Genomic DNA, 12,464 nt, shown 5'->3' with positions numbered 1-12,464 from the left:
CCAGGGCACGCTGCTGGCTCATAGTTAACCTGTCGTCCACCAGGACACCCAGGTCCCTCTCCACAGAGCTGCTCTCCAGCAGGTCCGCCCCACGCCTGTACTGATGCATGGGGTTGTTCCTCCCCAGGTGCAGGACCCTGCATTTGCCTTTGTTGAACCTCATCAGGTTCCTCTCTGCCCAACTTTCCAGCCTATCCAGGTCACTCTGAATGGTGACAGCCTTCCGGTCTATCTACCACACCTCCCAGTTTGGTGTCATCAGCAACTGCACCTAGAGAAAGATGTGCATTTTAATTCACAGAGAATAAATAACCAGTGTTGGACAACGCAGATTGGCTCCTGATTCTGGAATGATACAGCAGGGTGGTCTTATTAGGAAAGCAATGACTTTAGCTTTTAATTAAAACTACAAGAGATTATAATGTTGTTGAAAGGTGCCAGAATGACAGCACTACTAAATGAAGTCCTCACTCCATCCTTAAGAAAAAAATTCCTCTTTAGGAAACAGGTAGTATATTTTGCAAACCCCAAATTTTTTAGAATCTAAAGGGGGAAAAAAGAAACAGAAAAATGCTTAAAAAAAAAAGTTGACTGCAAGATTTTCAAGTTAATTCATTTTTAGGATGCAGCCTAGGTAAGAAGTATTTCCAAAAATATCTATCTTTTCTTTATCCAGACTCCTATGTCACAAATGTTTCTAGTCAACTTGCCCCAATCTGTCCTCATCAAATAAGGTCACACCTGAAAACTACAGGCACACTAATTTAATTCTAGTTACAGTAACTGACGGTGGCATTAAAATCAAGCTTTTTAAAGGAATTAAGGCATAACATTAACAGTAACGTAAGGGTCTTTTCAGGACCAATAGAGAGAAACTCACACAGAACATCAAGGATTACCTCAGCCATCAATGTATGTCAAAATTTAAGCAAAGGACAGAAAAGGACACCTTGAGGTAAAAGGCTAATTAAGTCTTCATGCAACTTCCACTAAGCCTAAAAATACATCTCATTTTGCAGATTTGCTTCAACAGTTCAACACTTGTCATATATACTTCCTTACTCAGCAAGTGGTTTTTCTGAAATCAATGCGTCTATTCAAGAAATAAATATTTAACAGGGAAGAAGATTCCAGATTGCTGGTTGTAAAGTTGGTTGTTTCAATTTTGAGGTGCACAACTCCAGGCAGGCTTCCCACAGCCCAGATCCACCTCATTCTTCCCCTCACCATTAATGTATTTGTACCCATTCCTAAAATCCTGTCTAGAGATTTCATGATGTGGAGAAGTTGCCAAACCAGTAAAGAGCCAAGCTCACCAATTCCCTACAACTCCACATTACTGGAATGAGCTGCTGGAAGTTTTTGTTGCTACTGACCTGGAACAAATCAACGTCAGTAATGGAAAGGCAGTACACCCTATCAGACCCCAAATTTATTCATCATGGAGCTTCCCATAGAAATCAATACTTTTAAACAAAACTAAAATGCAAGATCTATCACGTAAAATAAATGTGTGCATATTTCTGTATAAACAAAATCACAACAGACACAATCTTAGCTTTTTTTTTTTTAAAAAAGAACATATGGTAAAAAAAAAAAAAGGATACCAAAAAAAGGATACCAGTGTAAAAGGGGAAGGGGAACCTTCGATGTACAATCTTGTAAGTACTACAAAATTGGATAAGTACTATAAAATTGGAAAACAATGTATACTTATTACAGCTTTGCCTGGTGAACAATCCTTACTGTCAGAGTGAGGGAGGATCTAGATGAAATTCCTGAGACCATTTTCTCTGTTGGCTTGTTCACTCCTCAGGATCCCTAGTGGATCCTGGACAAAGCTGATCTAGACTCCATGGGACCTAAGTAACACCAGCACCTTTCGGGTCAAATGTGTTTGGGTAGAAGTGATTGCACAAGATGCAAAGTACGAGGATCAGACCCCTGGTTTTGCCCCTTCCCCCAGAAGGTAAAAAAATACAAAAGATTCTGGTCCAGGAACCCTAATAGGGGAAGGTCTCCCTGTCAAAAACAGACTCAAGCCCCGTCTCAAGTCAGGACTCACATCTCCTTAGCATCATCTACAGTCCAAAACATGCAGAGGCACAGAAGTTCCAGCCCACCACCACCACCCAGACAGAAAACATAAGCACTTTCTGCACCTTGCTGTGGACTCAAGCACAAGTTCAGGAAGCCTGAAAAGACTGGACACAGAAGCAGCCAACTACACTACAGAACAAGCCAGCAAATCTCCTGAGCTCGGCTCTTTCTAGCTCTGTGTGGTCACATCACACCTCAGCTATGGCTACGCGATACCCAGCAAGGCAGAGAGCACACACAAGCAGATCAAGGGCTCTGCGTGTTTAGGGCCTCTTTGAAACCTTCTCAGTACCTTGTAGCAAAGACATAATCAAGATGTGGGCGCAAGACAACCACAGGGCTGGTTTTAAAGAACTGCTACCCAATAACAGCTTTTTTAAGAAAAACGGGCGTGAAAGGAAAAAAAAGAGTGGAGTCAAATACTCAGCTGGCACGATTTCTCAGAGCCCCAGGAACCAGAGCAGCTTCTGCCAGCCAAAATCCTGTGGTCTGATTCATTCCTCACCAGCAGGCTTCCACATGAAACAAAGATAGGTAGAAGTTACAAACAGTTGACATTTCAGGCACAGCAGTAGTCTCTAGAACGTCAGCAACTACAGTACCCGGTACTTTCTTTTTGAGCTCCCTCTCTAATCTTAATCTGCAACTAACGTTAATGCTAACTGGGTTTTGTGTAGTTTTCTTAATGAAAAGTACTCTCCTGTTTTGATTAATATGTTTTTCAGACATGAAATGTTCTTTGGGCATGAAGTTCTATGAGCTGGGTGCTCAAAAATAGTGCAACTGCTTAAACTGCTTCTATAATTTGCATCCTTGCGACATACGCATCTTCATAGCCTAATTCTGCCCATGGGTTGGTAAGTATGCACCTCCAGAGCAAGGAGGAGGAATGGCAAGATGCCTGGGCACAGCAGTTAAACATTCAGGATCATTCTGTCTCAACTGCAGTGTGAATGCACAGTTTATGTGTTTTATGACCTGTCAGTTAGAAAAGAAGAGGGAGGCTGAAGACAAGATATGACCATCTAAAGATGGGCACCGTTTTCTTTCGTCAAAGACTGTAGAAGGCCTCTCCAGCACGTCTTACAGCTGGTTCAACATAAGAACACCTGTCTCTGCAGCAAAATTTCAATGCCTACTTCTAAGCCTAGACAGCACAGCCAATATCTCTACCTCTGGTCTCCCTTAAGATGGCAAACATGACTGACAACAGTCTGAGGTAGCAAAAAACCCTCTCTAAGGAAGTAGGCTTTCTAGCCATACAGTTAGCAGGAAAATTGAAAAAAAACCCGAAATCAACCCACAGATCATTTCCAAAAGAACATCAGTGGAGTGTCACATCCTCACCTGAACTGGCCCAGTGTTTAAAAGATAATCATCCATGGAGACAACTACAGCCAAGAAAGAAGTTTAAAGAATCTATATAAAGGCCAAAGCTCATCAAACACACACAAAAACCCCTACCTTTGTTCCGTGTCTTTTTTTGCTGAAAGAATGTGAGACAAAAACAGACATGTGACAAAAGTTTCCAACAACATTCCAGTCAATGGCTGAGTGTTACTAACAAGGCTACTGAGCTTCCATTTACACTGTGGTGACATTATCTGCGTTCCTTCATACCCATTTATTTCAGAGTAAATTCACTGATTTGCATGGAATTGCTGTGGAAATTAGTATAACTGAGAGCAGGTCTGTTTGCACTTAATGAGTGGTTCTTTCCTCTGTTATACAGTCTGAAAGAAAACCCTTCAACAGAAATAAAAGGGAATTAAGGGTGAAAGCCAATGTTATGGGTGATGAGGTGAGTAAAAACACTGAATGAGATGTATAACCAGGATTAACGACTTAGGCAGAGAGAGAACTAAACTGAAGAACCACATCTGCATGTCCCATCTTGCCAATATGCCAAGATTTTATCTGGAGTCAAACTGTGTCCAGAGCCATTTAAGAAGAGAGTCTGCAATGCAGTATTTCAGGGACAAAAAAGGGAAAACAATTCCAAGCGTCTTTCTCTAGTGCTGTAGAGGGACTGCAGCCAGCTACAGCATGTCTTAGTGTGCACAGCATTGCAGGAAAGACTTGCAGGGGCTTTCAGTAAAGTGTACTGGCAGTGATGGAGGAAAGATCAAGAGAACCAAGCACAACATTCCTTGGCTCAGAGATGACAATAACAGTCTACACTTCTCTAGACTGTGTGCACCTCAAAGAAGAAAAAAAGTTATGAAGGATGGCACATTCATGCAGGACATCTGGAGGAGTGACTGAGCAAAATGATGATTAAGAAAACTCAAGGCTGGTAAATGGCCTTCCAGGGAAAACACAAAATAATTGTTGTTTCAAACAAGACAGCTCACCCTTTTTGGTGCTGTAGGCCAGCTGGCAGTGCAATGACACTTACACTAGCCACATATCAAAACAGAATTTGCCATCAGCCGGTCTCCTACATTCTCAAGCCACATGACTGTCACTCCTCCCTTCTACACACAGGAAAACGAAATTGCTAAGTTTCAGCACCTTCTTAGCACGCTCATTCTTCAACCCAGCTTTAAGCCATGGTAGAAAAGGCAGTGGGACATACAGTATTGTCCTAGGGTTGTCAGACAGGCACTCTGATCTGGTTTAAAAAATGAATATTCTAAACTGACAAACACATACAGAGGACAGCCTCATCTGGACTTCCATCTGATGCTTCTGCAGTTGTGGGAGCAGTAACATCTTATTCTCCCTTTAAATGAAGTGCTAGGATGACTAATAAACACTTGTGCCACATGTAAGCCATTATAATCACTGTGCCGAGGCAAATGCTACCTGCACTTGCTTGGGATGTTCAGCACAAGGGACACTGAGGCTTACATCCAGATTTGAACGTTCAGTTCCAAACAAGCAAAGGAGCAGCAGCAGCAACACAGTAACTACAAGTTATGAAGTCTAAAGCTCTGGTCAAGAAGGTTCCTTTTTAGCTGACCATCTTAATGTATCCTGCAACACATAACTGTAAGTGAGCTTATGTGTGAATAAAGAGCCTTGAAAGAACAATGAGACATTCCATAAATTATTTCCAATGTAAAAAATGAATTACACACTGGAATAACAGCCTTTGCTGCGTCTCTCACCTCCATCCTGAAATTTGCTCAACCTTTCGAAGTATGATGATATAGGAACTTGAACAATATCTAGAATTGCCAGCAGCGTCCGGGTCAGTCTGAGAAGCTCACTAAAACTATAAAAGCCAAAGTATATGAGGTTTCGAGCCAGATGTACCACCTATGAGAAAAAGAAATTAAAAATGAAGGAAGTATCGGCAACCTCTGTGGTATTCGGTTGTGTGATATGGTTGTGTTTCACACAGCAGCTTTCACAGAGACCCAGATCTAGAGTGCATCCAAACTAGTACAAATCTTTCCACCGATTCAAACGGGTCTTGGATTAAGGTCAGTGACACCAAATGTTTTTCAGAGTTAGACAAAACAATTGGTCAGTCAAATTGCAACAGAGAGCAAAACCAACAAGAGATTTGGAAAGGCATGAAAGGATAAAATTGCATCTGGGAAAATATATCAGATCAAAAAGAAAGACTCCAGGAAATTGTTTAAGCAGACGGCAGCTGCGGGGAAGATGGAAGTCAGAAGAAGAGCAAGATGACTGTGGCAAGTTTGAATGGAGGTGATTTCAGATGACCAGAGGCAGGAGCAACAAAGCTTGGCAGGTAGGTTGGAGGAAGAACAACAAAAGCTGTAAGCATTTCCCCTTTATTCAGTGTTATTTGAATCTAGAAGATTTAGGCCTATCCAAAATTTTGCCAGGAATATCAAACAATATTTTAAACACAGATTAGGTTATTCAGAGTATTTCCTTCTAGTGTTGTATCTTACACAGAGAATAGTACTTAACAATATTGATGAATCTCTGTGTGCTAATTCACTAATGTGAAAGAAAGGTCACATGGCCATTCACCCACATACATATCCCTCCCTCCTGCCACTGAAATGCAACCATCTCAGGAGAACGAAGGAAAAACACAGCTGTTCGACAGCAGACAGTAATATTCTTTTCTGCAGTAACAGACATCACCAGGAACACTGGAATTAGGGACTGGTGCTTCTTTAGGACATTTACACCGACATTTATTCTGCAGCTATCTTTATTTTGTAAGAGCCAATGTCAACTTAGATAAAATGAGGAATACTGTAACTAGAACGCAGACAACTGAGAAGTACCTCAAATGTAAGTTTGTTTTTCTCTTTATCTCCAAAAGGAAAGGGCTGATTTACAACTTCTTTCAAGTACTCTTCTACAAATTCCATAGTGAGTGCAAATTTCCTCTTCATTTCGTTTCTCGAAGAGTCTGTGAAAGAATCATACCTACAATGCAAGACACAGAAAGAAAATTAAACACCTATAATATCAGGATTAGCTGTTGCTAAATTAAAAACAAACAAATCACAATGCTATAAAATTACTGTCAGTTCTCTGTAAGAGGAAGGGGTAGAGGTCAGCTGATTCTGTGCAGATATGCAAAGAGGACGCACAAACCTTCCCTCCAGCAGTGGTGAATTGGAATAACAGGGCCAGTAAAATACTACTGTTCTGGCAGATAGCACTCGTAAATCTTGCTGTGGCAATTCAATAATGACTAAGTCTCAGCTGTCCTCTCTGCCTATCGACCAGAGTTTACTATTTCTGCAAGGAAAGCAGCTCGGGACCAACCACCTCCTCTTTGCACCACCAACTAGGACGGATTTTTTGTATATATCAAAACAGTCCTCCATCTCACTAACAGAAGCAACGCTGTCCGCTGCACTGCTGTACTTCCTCCTCCGTTTCTTCAGCCGGATACTCCCTTGTCTGTTTCTAGCCCAGTAGCGATGCTCCATCAAGTCAATTAAGCCAGAAAGTGTTTCCACTGAAGTCAACCGGCCCTTCTCCCATACTTAAATTTAACACATGTGTAAGTACTTTGCTGGATGGAGGCCAAAGCCTCTGTGAACTGTTTCTGTGGCAACAGCTGTACCTAACTGCAAATTCTGGCTTTCCAACTGTGGCTTTCAGTTGAGCTTAAAGTATAAAACTGAGTTCCAGCCTAGCAAACATGTAATATTAGATACAATTAGATTACTTAAAATTCAGTTGGTCTGAGGAAAGGCCATTCCATTTTTCCCCAGCTTGTTTCCTGTAAGAACACAGTGGAAAATGAAATTGAAATATTTTCATGTAAAGGAAGTTTCCAAGTGGAACAGTAATTAATAGCTCTGCGTTCTGCAACGAAATACCTTTTCACATACACCTTCTGTTGACATTACACATCTACAACCACTTTGTTCAGAGACTAACCCCTACAAAACGCTTTCGTACTTTAGTTTGCAACACTTTCAACTCACTCATGAATAGTGATCTTAGTAGGAATTTCAGTCCACAATCTGGCATATCTGACAGGTACCACAGACTCCTGAGGATCTCTATCCACATGCATGTGTAGCATCAGCCGACAAAAAGAAGCCCGGAGGTCGTAAGGGAGGTTTTCATCAGACATACATCGTAGGATCAAGTCTACGGACAGCTGTGCAGAAATCTGGTTGATGGCTAGATATTGGCGGTCCAGGCACATTCTTGCAAAAAGATTCAGTTGGTACCTTAAAGAAAAATAACAACGTATTTCCAAATTATTTCTTCAAATACCATGAAAAATCATACCTCAGAATCTCACTTTACAATCCTGATGTCAGCCTTTCTGATGTAAATGCTAGAAAATTACAAGAGTGACTTTGCTAACTAAGGGACCAGCTTGCCATTAAAAATGCTAACATCAGGCTCCAGCCCCTCTGAAGACTGGGCTCACTTTGAAACTCAAAGGAAGCATTGTTTAATGGAAGGCTGAAGCATTTGGATTATTTGTTTTCAACCTGTGTAAAACACTGTTCCATGATCCCTTCTCCCCTCTAACCCTCAGGACACTCCTTCTTCAGAGTATGCTTTACTTCCAGAGCAGCACAACTTAAAAATATAGCCCTATAAATAAAAGGTACAGGGCAAAAGGACAAAAAGACACAAAGAGCTGTCATGAGCAAAGAAAACTCAAGATTTGTCTGGAATAGACAGCAGAGAGTGCAATGTTTCTACAAGAAAACCTGAAACAAACTTTTAATCCCAGTTTCTGGCATGACCTGGTTTACTTTTTTGATATTAGCAAATGATCCAGGTAAGAACAGCACCAGGCTCCTTGGAATGTTTACATTTTCTCCCATTTGAAGAAGCAGTTTTACCTGTAGTAGGTAAGAACTTCTAAATCAGCTCTTGTGCCCTCCTTCGCCTCCTGAGCCAGATGCCTGATGGCTTTGCCATGAGGTTCCTTGTTACTGTCAATCCAGTAAAGCCACACTTCCTCTTCATCAATGTCATCTGAGATGACTGGGCATTCCAAGGGATTGTCCATTTGTGTTGAAACCAGCCTGCAAACACAAATCATTCACAACGGAGCCACCAGCAAACTGCTACGAAGGTAACAACAGAGCAGGCAACATAAAGGTATGTTCTGATTATGGAGGCTCACTTGGTCTGAATGAGAATGTCAGCATTCCCTGGGCTCAGCATAAACTTGCAGATGAGTTCCTGAGTTACTGGTATTGCTGTGGTGTTAGATACACACAGGTCTGACAGATAATCCAAGAATCTGCAGTCAAAAAAACACAGATGCAACAGAACATGAGACTTCAAATACTACACAGAAACACTGCAGTAGAAATCTCTAGCATCCATCACTAATATGCTCAGGGGAGCATGTAGCACGAGATTTATCAACATACAATCTTTGCTGATTCATACTATTGCAACTCACAACAGACAAAGATGAGCAATAGCTTTGAGAGCCACCCTGAATGGTGCTGAACAATCAGTCAGGGAGAGAAAACAAAAATATCCCAGGCATGACACTTCTCAGCAAATCAAAGGCCAAAGAGTTGTGCCAGTACTTCAGAGCAGCCTGAGGCTGTCCTAAGCTTGGCTGGCAAGGGCGCTCCACTGAAGGCCCTTGTCCTTGTCATGAACCAAAAGCAAGAGTACACATTCTTGCCCATCTTCCTCATCGGACAACACGTGTGTCGCTAATCCGAGCAGCAAGATGTTGCTTGTGCTGGAGACAGCCGTGTGCCCTCTGAGGAACTCCGTGACACTGGAGGAGTCCACACCTCCACCTTTCAAAATCTCTGAACTGACACTGCCAAGAATTAGTGAAGAGTCAAGATCTAGCGGGACCTGAAGACAGGACCTCTGTATTCAAAGAGGTAATTCCACCTAAAGCAGAAATAACAAAGCTTTTCATGGAAACCAGTTTTCTGTGCATTTGTGTCTGGAATTTAGGCCTTCTGATGTTTAACCACGTTCACGTTGAGGCTTTCCTTGCAGCTGGGATATCCATTAGCTATCTGCTTCTTGGCCGTCTTTGATGGATTCCTCTGTGTGTGTTAACAGTAGCCCATATTGCAGCCTTTGCCTCACTGGAACATAAAAAGGGCCTATGCCCTCTATGTAGCTGATGCTTTTTCATGACATTCTGTTCTGGTTTCGGCTGCCGCCGGCAACGAAAGCGCCACGCGGCCGCCCCTCCCCCCGCCAGCGTGCGGAGGAGAATGGAAAGAAAGAGGCAGAAACTGGTGGGTCGGGATAAGGGCAGTTTAACAGAACAGCAAACTGAGGGAAACAGGAACAACAACGATACAGATAAGGGGAAAACACAACACAAACCCGCAGAACAGAGCCGCTCTCTCGGACCGCACCGCCGCTGAGGCCTCCCGAGCCGCGAGTGAGTTCCCTCCGCGCCGCCCCCCCCACCGGAACCCCGCATGACGGCACATGGTATGGAATACCCGGCTCTGTTTGGCCAGGTTGGGGTTGGGTCAGCCCACCCGGCTGTGCCCCTTCCTGGATTCTGGAGAAAATTAACCCTGTCCTGGCCAAACCCAGGACATTATCCACCCCTTATTCCATACCATCTACATCATGCCCAGGTCCCCCATTGTCCAGTTGATCACCACCACTTCTCCTGTCTCCAGATATCATTCCCTTAGTCTATGGATCATCACTCTAAAGTGTCCATTGAGTTCATTTAACCCATGACTTCGGGCTCCATCTGTCGTAATGGTCTTCCATGGCGGGAGAGGTGATGTGTGGTGATGGGCGGTCACTTGCTGCATCCGGAGCTCACGGCTGATGTATCTGGTGCGGCCTGTGCCCACAGTCTGCAGGTTGGAGACGTCAATCTTGATGAAGTTGCTGGGTGCCAGTTGTTGAAAACCAGGTCCAGTCCCATCATCGCTGTGCTCTGCTAGGTTTCATCAAAAAGTCCGTCCTTCTTTAATCTGGACGATTCTTACTATAATACTACTGGTATAACATATAACAATTATAACAGTGATAACAGACAGTGACAAGGTTATTTAACAATTAACTTTATACAATTAATTTATGGACTATTCTCACCCAAAATCAAATCCCCATGAGGTACACATCGGACTTCCCCATCCTTCCGCATTACCCACCAGGTACACCCAGGTCCTTGAGCAAAAGCAATCCCCCGGACGGGCTTGCCTTTGCCCGAGGCAGGACTAACCCAAACTGTCCTCCCTAACATGTTCCACATGTGCACTACAGGGACTTTATCTCCTTCTACGGGGCGCTGAGGTTTTGACTGGGCAGGACCAGCCCCGTTGGTGGATCCTCTGGTGTTAACCAACCAGGTGGCCTTTGCTAAATGAGTATCCCAGTTTTTGAAAGTCCCACCCCCCATTGCCCTCAAAGTGGTTTTTAGCAGCCCTTTGTACCGCTCAATCTTTCCTGAGGCTGGTGCATGGTAGGGGATGTGATACACCCACTCGATACCGTGTTCTTTGGCCCAGGTGTCTATGAGGCTGTTACGAAAATGAGTCCCGTTGTCCATGGAATGTGGAAGGAGGGGCAGGCCACTTGGGAAGAGTACAGGAATGTGGTCAGAGCATGCAGGGATGCCACGAGGAAGGCCAAGGCCCACCTGGAATTGAAGCTGGCAAGGGATGTCAAAAACAACAAGAAGGGCTTCTTCAACTACATCAGCAGCAAAAGGAAGGCTAGGGACAATGTGGGGCCGCTGCTGAATGAGGCAGGTGTCCTGGTGACAGAGGATGCAGAGAAGGCAGAGCTACTGAATGCCTTCTTTGCTTCAGTCTTCAGTGCTAAGACTGGCCCTCAGGAATCCCAGGCCCCGGAGGTAACAGAAGAAGCCTACAGAGAGGACGACTTTCCCTTGGTCAAGGAGGACTGTGTGAGGGATCGCTTAAGCGATCTGGATGTCCACAAATCCATGGGCCCCAATGGAATGCACCCACGAGTGCTGAGGGAGCTGGCGGATGTCATTGCTGAGCCACTCTCCATCATCTTTGAGAGGTCCTGGAGGACAGGAGAGGTGCCTGGGGACTGGAGAAAGGCCAATGTCACTCCAGTCTTCAAAAAGGGCAAGAAGGAGAACTAAGGCCGGTCAGCCTCACCTCCATCCCGGGAAAGGTGACGGAGCAGCTTATCCTGGAGGTCATGAACAAGCAAGTGGAAGAAAAGAAGGTTATCAGGAGTAGTCAGCATGGATTCACCAAGGGGAAATCACGCCTGACCAATCTGATAGCTTTCTACGATGACATGACTGGCTGGGTAGATGAGGGGAGAGCCGTAGATGTTGTCTACCTAGACTTCAGCAAGGCTTTCGACACAGTCTCCCATAACATCCTCCTAGGGAAGCTCAGGAAGTATGGGCTGGATGAGTGGTCGGTCGGGTGGATAGACAACTGGCTGAGTGGCAGAACTCAGAGGGTTGTCGTCAGCAGCGCTGAGTCTGCTTGGAGGCTGGTAACTAGTGGTGTCCCTCAGGGGTCAGTACTGGGCCCAGCCTTGTTTAACTTCTTCATCAACGACCTGGATGAAGAGTTAGAGTGTACCCTCAGCAAGTTTGCTGATGACACCAAACTGGGAGGAGTGGTGGATACACCAGCAGGTTGTGCTGCCATTCAGCGAGACCTGGACAGGCTGGAAAGTTGGGTGCAGAGGAACCTGATGAAGTTCAAGAAGGGCAAATGCAAGGTCCTGCACCTGGGGAGGAACAACCCCATGCATCAGTACAGGCTTGGGGCTCACCTGCTGGAGGGCAGCTCTGCGGAGAGGGACCTGGGTGTCCTAGTGGACGACAGGTTAACCATGAGCCAGCAGTGTGCCCTGGCTGCCAAGAAGGCCAATGGCATTCTGGGATGCATCAAGAAGAGTGTGGCCAGCAGGTCGAGGGAGGTTCTCCTTCCCGTCTACACTGCCCTGGTGAGGCCCCATCTGGAGTACTCTGTCCAGTTCTGGGCTCC

General features: G+C 44.5%; 1 protein-coding gene across 6 annotated transcripts in view; it reads right to left on the bottom strand.

Moving 5' to 3' along the window:
• ITPR2 (inositol 1,4,5-trisphosphate receptor type 2) overlaps positions 1–12,464 on the bottom strand; it is a 282,946-nt gene that overhangs the window by 179,300 nt on the left and 91,182 nt on the right. For all 6 annotated transcript variants that reach the window (XR_012765862.1, XM_075439325.1, XM_075439332.1 and 3 more), the window contains 5 exons: positions 8,648–8,767; positions 8,361–8,546; positions 7,479–7,730; positions 6,318–6,462; positions 5,214–5,364 (listed from right to left, as the gene is read on the bottom strand). Coding sequence is in view for 5 of the 6 variants with exons in the window: in XM_075439325.1 (XP_075295440.1) it covers positions 5,214–5,364; positions 6,318–6,462; positions 7,479–7,730; positions 8,361–8,546; positions 8,648–8,767 (854 nt within the window). In the remaining variant the exon portion in view is untranslated. The remainder of the gene's footprint in view (positions 1–5,213; positions 5,365–6,317; positions 6,463–7,478; positions 7,731–8,360; positions 8,547–8,647; positions 8,768–12,464) is intronic.

This window comes from Opisthocomus hoazin, chromosome 1, assembly GCF_030867145.1.
Source record: "Opisthocomus hoazin isolate bOpiHoa1 chromosome 1, bOpiHoa1.hap1, whole genome shotgun sequence".
In the NCBI taxonomy this organism is placed as follows: domain Eukaryota; kingdom Metazoa; phylum Chordata; class Aves; order Opisthocomiformes; family Opisthocomidae; genus Opisthocomus; species Opisthocomus hoazin.
The sequence above is the reverse complement of the archived record's forward strand: the minus strand, read 5'-3'. Positions and strand labels throughout refer to the sequence as shown.